We start from the raw sequence: 9,462 nt of genomic DNA, 5'->3' as shown, positions 1-9,462 counted from the left end.
CCCCCCCCCAGCTCTGATGCTGCCAGGCAGTGACAAAGGGGCTGAGATCCCAAGGCCAGGGAGAGAATCCCTGCATCCCCCCACCTTGCAGCCTTGCCTTTGCCCCCCCCCCCCATTTCCCCCTTTCTTCTTCCCATAGCTCCTTTGCATCCCTCCACATCTCCTCTCCCCCCCAATTCCCTCCTGTGCATCCTCCTGTCTCCTTCCTGCACTACCCCACATCTGTCCCCACCCTTTGCATCCTGCCCTTTGCATTCCTCTTGAATCCCTCCCCTATCTCCCACTGCACCCCCAGTTTCCTCCCCTGCATCCTCCCATATCCTTACTGCACCTCCCCACACACCCCCCCTTGCTTTCCATTCCTGCCCCCCTCACTCCTGCTCTGGGTCTGGGGGTGGATTGAAGGAGCCTCCCCCAGTCTGAATCAGGCTGCTCCAGCCCCTGACTTCTGCCTGGGTGTTGGAAGCATCCCCACACCCCCTGCCATGCCACCGGGATACTCCTGGGGTGGGGGACATGGGCAGGGGGTTAGCATCAAGCAGCAGAGAAGGACCACACATTTCCCTGCTGCGAGGGGACCCCAGTTCCCAGCTGCCCGGGAAACTGAGGCATGGGGAAAGTCTTGGCAGGCAGGAGATCAGTGCCAATGTGGCCACCAGCTTCACGTCTGTCCTGCGCCATCGTGTCTCACCTTGCTGAGCACAGAGGCTGGGTCTGGCTCTTTCCCAGGGCAGGTTAAACCACTCTGTAAGGAGGATGTGTGTTTATTGGCAGCATAATATTCTCTGACTTGGAGGGAATCTAGAGAGTGGGCGGGACAGGGAACGAAGTCCCATGGAGCCACGACCGTGGTGAACCCAAAAGCACGAGGGAAAACTAAACCACCCCAATGTTGAGAGTCCTTTGGCAACACTGGCTTTCATGTGCCAAATCCTATGCAGGGAGGTTGTAATGCTCCCCCCCGCCCCCGCATGTCCCCCCCAGACAACTTTGGCCAGGGGACCCAGAAAGGAGGAGGGACAGGGCTGTGACAAAGCTTCAGCTCCCCATGTCACTGGAGCAACCCTGAGGCTGCTCTCACTTCACACTCTGTATCAGAGCTGGCTTGTGCCAGGGGAACACTCTCTGGGGGCTTTCCCCAGCCCCGCCACATTCCCCTGAGCCTTCAGCCTCACCAAGGAGCCTCTGCTCCCTTTCCCATCCCTCCTCCCCCTCCGCCGGCCCTGGTGGCTCCAGCCCAGGGCAGAACAATGCGGCCGGTCCAAGCCTCCGTGCGGCCCTGTTTCTCAGCCAACCCTTCACCAAGTGGGAAATCCGGGGCAGAGTAACCTAGTTTCTGTGCTTACAAGGAGCTTTCTGTCCCAGCCAAGCAAGGTGGCGGGGAAAGCGCTGCCCTCCTGGGGCTTGGTGTCCCAGCGGGCAGATGGTGGCACCGGGGGAGGCAGGTAAGGACGCCCTGACGGGGCAGGATGCTCCTCAGCCTTGTCTGGAGTGGGATGTTGGGGTACCTCAGATGTGGCTTTGGCTTCGGTGGGTTTCTCACCCACAGCTGTCCCAGAGCAGCCTGGGCTGGAGGATGGAGCCTGCAGGGAGCCAGGACAGCTATGGGCTCTTTGCGGGGGGGGCGATATCAGCCCCAGGGGTCTGTTTGTGGGTGCGATGCTCAGACCCACTGTCGATCCTCACCGTCACAGGAGAAACGACATTGCTTTGCTTTCACCCCAAAGATTTCCACAAAGCCAGGAAGGGAACCCAAGCATCCGGGCACCCGATTTCCCCCTGAACACCCCAGTTGGAGGAGCAGAGCACCCCAGCTCCCATCCCGACTCCCTCCACCAGGCTTCGCTGCTCTCCCTGTTGGGGTGCAATGCAGGCGAGGCAGGAGCAGGCGCCCGCTGCCCCAACCTGCTGAGGCTCGTCCTCTTCCAGCAGGACTTTCTGGTTCCCAGTCCCCGGCGAAGCAACAGAGGGCTGGGTTGGGCCGCAGTGAGCCCTGCCACGAGCCAGGTTGGAAGCCTGGCAGCGCGGCCGGACCTTGGCCAGGCACTGGGCATGGGTCTGTGGGGATCTTCTGGCCACAGCTCCCTGGGGCCAGGCGCCTGCCGGGTGCCGATGCTCCAAGGACGGAGGTGAGCCAGCTCTGTCCTCACCCGCCGGAGAGGTAATGCCGCTCGCTGGGGAACACGGTGGCTGCCTGCAAGGGGTCCTGGGGACCACACGGTTCTTGAGACATTGCTCTTTCTCCATTGCTTCCAGCAAGAGCTGCAAAAAAGAGCTGCAAGAGCAGGGTGTCCCATCCCCCCGCCCCCCAGTTTTTGGACCCTCTGGCTGCTGATGGAGCCGCACAGAGGAATCCCTGATGGGGGTGGGCGCTGCGGGGCTCTGCGGGGGCAAAAGCAGGAGCATCTGGACACCCCTGTGCCAGGGAGGTCTTGGTGCAGGGAGCCCAGCAGTGTGTGGGGACGCCTCTACCTCTGCCGGGATGGCAGTGGCAAGCTCTCGCCCATATTCAGGGGCCATCCACGGTTTGAGGCACTGGGGCCCCATGGCCCCCCCCCGTGCTGGCTGCTGGCTTCCCCCCTCTGGTTTCCGCTCAGTGACGGCACTTGCCCTAAGCCTCACTCTTCCCGCAGGGATGGTGCTGGGACCTTCGAGGGGTGCATCCCTGCCACCCCCCGCCATGCCCAGAGCTGCCCTCCGCCTGCTCTGCGGTGTGGTGATGCCAGCTGCCATGCTCTGCGCCGAGCCCCTGCCCCGCATCACCTTCCCCAGCGGTGAGTACAACACTGAGAGAGCAAAATGGCTGAGGAGGGGATGGGGACAAGCTGGGCTGTGGGGGGGGACAACAGTGGCTTGAAAGAGCATCTGTCCCCAGAGTTGAGCACCCAGCATCAGGGACCCACGGGCTGCTCTCCATCACAGACTTCCCATCTTGTTACCCCTCTCGTTAGCCCTGCACAGGGCTGGGGCAGGGGACGGGTGCTGGTGGCAGCAGGGTGATGCAAATGGCTACAGGGCTGCTGTGGAGTCAGATGTGATGAGGCCGGTTGGCACCCAAACACCTTTGGGAGTGGGAGCTGGGTGTACCCCAGGGTGCCAGCTCTAGCAGAGCAATTTTGGGACCCACCTGGCACCTGGGGATCTGCCCAGGGCCACCCTGGAAAGGGAAGGCTGCCTCCTTGATGGGACAGGGCACTGCGTCCTGCCTGTGTGTTCAGCCAAATGGCAGGTGGCAAAGAAAGGGGTTTGGCAGTGCTGTGGGATGGCGGCATTTGGGCAGGCGGGAGAGATCTGTGCCCCCATGGCAGGGCTGTGCCCTCATGAGGTCCCTGCCCATGCTGCCACTTCCCCTTCCCCATGCAGCCATTCTGAGAACTGCAAAATCTCCCTTTTCTTTTTCCCTGTTTCGGTGGCTGGCAGAGGCAAACAAGAAGCCTCCAGCCCCAGCTGGTGCTTGTGGACACCGTGGGGGCTTGTAACCCCCCACAGGCTGGCACCTTGGGGTAGTGGATCCCCCAATTGGAGCATCACCCCACAGCCATGGCCCCAAAGCATCACAGGCACAACTTGCAGCCCAACAAGGAAAAAAGCACTCTATTTCTTACAGGACAGCAAAGCAGCATCAGAGGGTGAGGGATGCATGGGCTTTGCAGCCTGGGGACATTCAGCTCTTGCAGCAGGACCCAGAGGGGGCAGTGGGGTGGTGGGGACCTGGAGGGGGAAGTGAAGATGGCAATGGGGGGGCCGTTGGGGAAGCAACGCACCCCATTTCCTATGTGAGAGGTGACACAAGCCGCGATGGCAGCTGCTGCCACATCCGCCCAGCGTTGATGGTGGTGGTGGTGCTGGGCCGTGTGTCTGTGTGTCCCTTGGTCCCCATCATCCCCTTTTGCTCCTGCCAGGGGACCCCCGACGGACACTGACCCATTTCAGCCAGGACAATGTCTCCCACTACGACATCTTCCTCCTGCATGAGAGCGAGGAGGAGCTGTACGTGGGGGCCCGTGACCGGGTGCTGGCCCTGACCGTCGGCACCCCAGGCAGCATCCATGCCAAAGCCTCGGTGAGCAGCAGCTGCTTTTTGGGGAGGGTGGGGGGGGGGTGCCCTCTGCTGTGCCTCAGTTTCCCTACTCGGGCTGTGCAATCGTGGCCTGGCTCAGCAGTTGTGGACCCTCTCCCTTCCCTCCGCAGATAATGTGGGGACCCACGGCCGAGAAAATCTCTGAGTGTACTTTTAAGAAGAAGAGCCAGGAGGTGAGAAAGCACTGGGTGGGGGAGGATCAGGGGGTCCCACAGAGCTGCAGGGATGCTCATCCCCTGCCTCTGCTCTTCCCCTCCCCCCCAGACCGAGTGCTTCAACTTCATTCGGGTCCTTGTGGCCCTGAACCAGACCCACCTCTACGTCTGCGGGACCTACGCCTTCAGCCCCGCGTGCACCTACATCGTGAGTGTCCCCACCAGCCAAGGACGGAGACAAGGGGGGGGTCTCCAGACATGTGGCATTGCCATGAAGAACCACAAAATACTGGCCCAGAAGCCCCAGTGGGATGGGGGATTTGAGCTAATTGCATCATGGTAAATCCCCTGGGATGTGGGGAGGTGGGTGCCCCCCGCCACCAAGGTGCACCTTTGAGTTTCATGCACTAAAGGAGCCCATGATGTTTCTAACCATGGCTGCCAGCGCCTTTTCACTTGCCAGGTCCGATGCAGATGGTAAATCCCTGGTTTTGGGTCCCAGTTCCCTCAGGTGACCCCAGGCAGCCTGTCCTGCCTCAGTTTCCCCACTTGCTGAGCACGCAGTGAGCACTGCAGCTTCCCCACAGTCCGGAGGGAGTACACAGCCATTTCTTGCAGATTTGGGCTTTGTTTTAACTCCATCGGCCGATGTTTCTCCCCTTTCCCACAGCAACTGGAGAACTTCACACTAATGTCCAGCGGCAGAGGACAACCTTTCCTGGACGGGAAGGGCCAGTGCCCCTTTGACCCCCAGCACACCTACACGGCCCTGCTGGTGGGTGAGTATGGGGCCAGTGGCCCCCACGGGTGAGCACCCATCCCTGGGATGGAGTGGAGGGTGACACTGTGTGGGGGTGTCTCCCTGCCACGGCTCACCCCCACCCTGTCCCCGAGCAGATGGTGAGCTCTACGCTGGCACCATGAACAACTTTCAGGGCAACGAGCCCATCATCTCCCGCTCACTGGGCAGCCGGACCCTGCTCAAGACGGATGCCTTCCTCCGCTGGCTGTCAGGTGAGCAGGGAGATGGTCCTTGGGAGGGCCCCCTAGCCCCCCTCACCCTCCCTGTGCCAGGGGGTGCCCACAGCAGCCCCCTCCTCGTTCCACCTCCTCACCTATCTGCCCCGGCTGTGCCCCACAGCTGACGCTGCCTTCGTGGCCTCCTTCAGCATCCCTGGAGATGACAAAGTCTACTTCTTCTTCGAGGAGACAGCCGATGAGTTTGATTTCTTCGAGCGACTTCTGGTGCCACGGGTGGCCCGTGTCTGCAAGGTGGGTGCAGGGACAACAGAGGATGATGATGGCAGATGATGAGGGTACCCAGCTCCTGTCACCCCAGGGCTGAGCATCCTCCCGGCTCCCACAGAGTGATGTCGGGGGGGACAAGGTGCTGCAAAAGAAGTGGACGACATTCCTGAAGGCCCAGCTGGTGTGCTCGCAACCCGGCCACTTCCCCTTCAATGTCATCCATCACGCCTTCGCCCTGCCCCGCCGTAACGGCGGTGCTGACTTCTATGCCGTCTTCACCTCACAGTGGTGAGTCCCGACACCCAGGGGTGCTGCAGGTGCAGTGGGGGCCCATGTCCTCCCCATGCCCACTTTGCTGTCCCTGCAGGCAGGCGGGCAGGGCGGGCAGCGCAGCCGTCTGTGCCTACAGACAGGAGGCTCTGGAAGAGGTCTTCGAGGGCAAGTACAAGGAGCTGAACAAGGAGAGCTCCCGCTGGACGGTCTATGGTGGCCCCGACATGAATCCCCGGCCTGGCAGCGTGAGTGCTGCCTACCTCGGGGATAAGACCCTCCAGGGGATGATGCTGATCCCCATGGGGAGGGGCTTGTCTGTCCCAGTTTGCCCTGTGTGCTGGCACTGGGGTGAGATGGTGGTGGTAGTGCAGGTGGGATGGGAAAGGGGGAGGGTTCCCTTTGCACCCAGCTGATGCTGTCACAGGGCAGCCTGGTGGTGCGTCTCCCCCCCCGCTCCCCGTGCCTCACTTTTCCCATGCCAGCACTGACTCCTCTCTCCCTGCAGTGCTACATGGGTCCCTCCTCTGACAAAGCCCTCACCTTCATGAAGGACCACTTCCTAATGGACGGGAAGGTGTCACCCACCCAGGGGCAGCCGCTGCTGGTGAAGACGGACATCACGTACACACGCATCGCGGTGGATGAGACTCGTGGCGTCTCGGGGACCACCTACCGCGTCATGTTCCTGGCCACAGGTGGGTTTACATGGGGGTACACACGGGGTACCTGGTCACCCCTCCTACCCTTCCCTTGGCCCCCCAAAACACCAGTGATGTCCCCTGTTTCCCTGCAGCGGAGGGTTTCCTGCACAAAGCGGTGGAGCTGCCCGAGGGTCCTCACATTGTGGAGAGCATCCAGCTCTTTGAGAGACCAGAACCGGTGAAGAACCTCCTGCTGGCCCCGGGGAAGGTAGGCAATGCGGATGACCCAACAGCCCACCCCAAGCCCGGCATGGGGAGGGCAGGGGGGGAGGCTCAGCCTGGCACCTCTCCCTCCCCAGGGCATCCTCTATGTGGGTTACTCCAGCGGTGTTCTCCAAGTCCCGTTGGCCAACTGCAGCCTGCACCGGAGCTGCGCCGAGTGCGTGCTGGCGCGGGACCCATACTGCGCCTGGTACAGCCTTGAGGGATCCTGCCAGCCTATCCGTGCCGCCGCCGCTGCCGCCAAGGACATGTGAGCTGGGGAGGCGGCAGGATGAGGATGGGAAGGGGGGGTGCGGCGGGGACCAGGATGCTGATGCCACTCTCCTGGTCGCAGGAGCGCATGGCTGCAGGACGTCAAAGGGGGGAGCCCAGCCACCATGTGCCACCGCGGGAGGAGTGTGGCCATGCCCCGAACCTGGGGGGCACAGGAGGATCCCGTAGCAGAGAGTTGAGTATGGGGGCATGGCAGGACGGGGGGGGTTGCAGCAGGACCGGGACTGGAGGGAGGGATGGGGCACATGGGGTGCACTGCATCACCCTGCTCTCCCTCTCCGCAACCCGCAGGGCTCAGCCCCCCGCTTAACGCCGTGGTCTACTTGCGGTGCCCCCGCCGCTCCGCCCTGGCCAACTACAGCTGGCAGCAGCCCGGCGGCCAGGGGGGCCGGGGGGACACGGCGCTGCTGCCTAACCACACGCTGGTGGTCATCATGCAACAAGGGACTGCTGGCACCTACAAATGCCGGGCCACTGAGAACGGCTACACCTGGACCGTGGCTCACTACCAGCTACAGGACCCCAGTGGGGTGGCCCCCCAGCTGGACGAGCTGGCTGAGGAGGAGCTGGCCTGGGGATCTTCAGTCCCCAGCACCCCCCGGTCTTACTGGCCCCAGTTTGTCACCGTCACCGTGCTGCTGGCTGTCACATTGGCCGCTGCCGCCTGCCTGGCCCTCCTTGCCTACCACGACCAGCTCAAAGCCAGGAGCAAGGTACGGGGGTGCAGTGCGCCCCATAGCCCCCCATCCCAGCGCCGGGAGAAGGTACCCCTCAATGGGGGGACCAGAGAGCCCTCAGCACCCGGAGTCCCCACCGAGGAGGAGGAGGAGGAGGAGGAAGGCTCCCGTGCTTGCTGCCCCCAGCTTGATGGGGACATTGATGTCGATAACAACAGGCTCCACGTCCCGGTGGGGGGCACGGCGTGACGCCACCACTGGGTCGGGGTGCCTGTGGGGAAGTAGTAGGCTGTGGGAGATGATATGAATGTGAAGTTTGGTGGGTTTTTTTAATTTAATACACATGTTTTAACATAAGGTAACATTTTGGGGTAGTGGCAAGGGGCAGCAGGGTGGGATGGGCCCCTGGGAGCAGCGGGGGAGGCAGCAAGGGGGTGGGATGGGGCAAGGAGGTGGGGTGGGGGGTGAGGAAAGGACATGGGGACAGGGAAAGGACGTGGGCACAGAGAAGGAACGTGGCCGTGGGGCAAAGCCATGGGACTGAGGGCAGAATGTGGCCATCAGGCAAGGACATGGGGTGGAGACAGGGCAGAGTCAGTGGATGCTGACACTGGTGTCACCCCAGGAAAAAAAACTGGGATCCATAAAAGCTCCAAAATGGGGAAAGCTGAGTCTGGGTGGGCTCCATGGGGTGACCCCACAGGCACCCACCCTACGCTGCCAGACCTCCCCACCCTGCTCCCCACCACCCTGGGTACTGGGAGGGGGGCCACAACACCACATCACCCTGACCCCCAGACAACCAAGGTGGTGGAGCCCCCCCCGCCCCAGCTGCACCCCAGGGTTGGCCCCCACTGCTTTTTTTGATGATGTTGAGCCTTTTTTTTTTTTTAAGACAAACCAGCTGTAAATTTTCCTGCTCTTTGTACATGCGATTTTTTTTATTAAAAAGGAAAAGCTACTGCGTTGTGCTGCTGGGCCCAAGGAGCAGCCCCAGAGGGGCAACGCCAGGGCCCCTCGGCCTCAGGCCTTCATGCGCGTGCGCGTCTGTGCAACCTGGGGGGTGTGCAAAGTGTGAGTGCACCTGCCCATCTGTGCGACGTGGAGGTGTGCAAGGCGTGCGTGCATCTGCAGTATGTCTGTGGAATGTGCAAGGCAAGGGTGTGCGAGGCGTGCACGGGGGCAACACGCATGCGGGGAGCGCACGTTCACGTGCAACACAGGGGTGTGCAAGGGTGCGCATGCACGTGCAACCTGGGGGTGGAACGCGCGTGCACGTGCAGTAGGGGGGGGTGCAGGGTGTGCATGTGCAACGAGGGACGAGGAGCCGGGGGACGGGGGGGGGAGGGCACACCCCACCCCACAGGAAGGGGGAAACGGCCCTCTTACAGCTGCCCATCACTCCCTTCCTTTCGGTGCATCTCTGCTGTTTTCCCCACCTCGCTGCGCCCTCTGCCCTTCCAGCAGTCAGCACGGGAATTCTTCCCCGGAAACACAGGAGTGGCACCCAGCCGTTAAGTGCCGCTGTCCCTTTAAGAGCTGTAATTCGGCGCTCTCCCTTTAAGGTGAGGGCGCAGCTGCGGCCTCCCGCCGTGCGCATGCGCACTCCCTCCCCCGCGCGTCTTCCCTAGGCACGGCGGGCGGCCGTCCTCTTTACTGAGGCCGGAAGTACGTAGAGTCACTTCCGGAACGGCGTCAGCCCTTCCCCAAGATGGCGCCGGTGCTTGGGCGCTGATTGCTCGGGCGACGTGCGAGGCCCCGACGCTCTGCCCGCCGTTCACTTCCGGCCGGCGGCCGCCGACTGGGGGAGAGCGGCCATGGGGTGGCGGGAC

At 62.4% G+C, this 9,462-nt stretch overlaps 1 protein-coding gene across 4 annotated transcripts in view; it reads left to right on the top strand.

The window, feature by feature from the left end:
- SEMA4A (sema domain, immunoglobulin domain (Ig), transmembrane domain (TM) and short cytoplasmic domain, (semaphorin) 4A) overlaps nucleotides 1-7,944 on the top strand; it is an 8,742-nt gene extending 798 nt beyond the window's left edge. For 2 of the 4 annotated variants that reach the window (XM_010564099.1, XM_010564097.1), the window contains exons 2-15: nucleotides 2,634-2,774; nucleotides 3,903-4,063; nucleotides 4,192-4,254; nucleotides 4,346-4,444; nucleotides 4,907-5,015; nucleotides 5,134-5,250; nucleotides 5,378-5,508; nucleotides 5,603-5,772; nucleotides 5,852-6,002; nucleotides 6,263-6,452; nucleotides 6,551-6,666; nucleotides 6,758-6,930; nucleotides 7,015-7,127; nucleotides 7,245-7,944. In XM_010564099.1, coding sequence (XP_010562401.1) covers nucleotides 2,636-2,774; nucleotides 3,903-4,063; nucleotides 4,192-4,254; nucleotides 4,346-4,444; nucleotides 4,907-5,015; nucleotides 5,134-5,250; nucleotides 5,378-5,508; nucleotides 5,603-5,772; nucleotides 5,852-6,002; nucleotides 6,263-6,452; nucleotides 6,551-6,666; nucleotides 6,758-6,930; nucleotides 7,015-7,127; nucleotides 7,245-7,879 — 2,367 coding nt within the window. In that variant the 5' untranslated portion in view covers nucleotides 2,634-2,635 and the 3' untranslated portion in view covers nucleotides 7,880-7,944. The remainder of the gene's footprint in view (nucleotides 1-2,633; nucleotides 2,775-3,902; nucleotides 4,064-4,191; nucleotides 4,255-4,345; nucleotides 4,445-4,906; nucleotides 5,016-5,133; nucleotides 5,251-5,377; nucleotides 5,509-5,602; nucleotides 5,773-5,851; nucleotides 6,003-6,262; nucleotides 6,453-6,550; nucleotides 6,667-6,757; nucleotides 6,931-7,014; nucleotides 7,128-7,244) is intronic. The other 2 variants (XM_010564101.1, XM_010564098.1) reach the window with 2 other exon arrangements.
- The last annotated feature ends 1,518 nt before the right edge of the window (nucleotides 7,945-9,462 follow it).

This window comes from Haliaeetus leucocephalus, unplaced genomic scaffold, assembly GCF_000737465.1.
Source record: "Haliaeetus leucocephalus isolate CR32 unplaced genomic scaffold, Haliaeetus_leucocephalus-4.0 Scaffold175, whole genome shotgun sequence".
Classification (NCBI taxonomy): domain Eukaryota; kingdom Metazoa; phylum Chordata; class Aves; order Accipitriformes; family Accipitridae; genus Haliaeetus; species Haliaeetus leucocephalus.
This window is presented reverse-complemented; position numbering and strand designations above follow the sequence as displayed.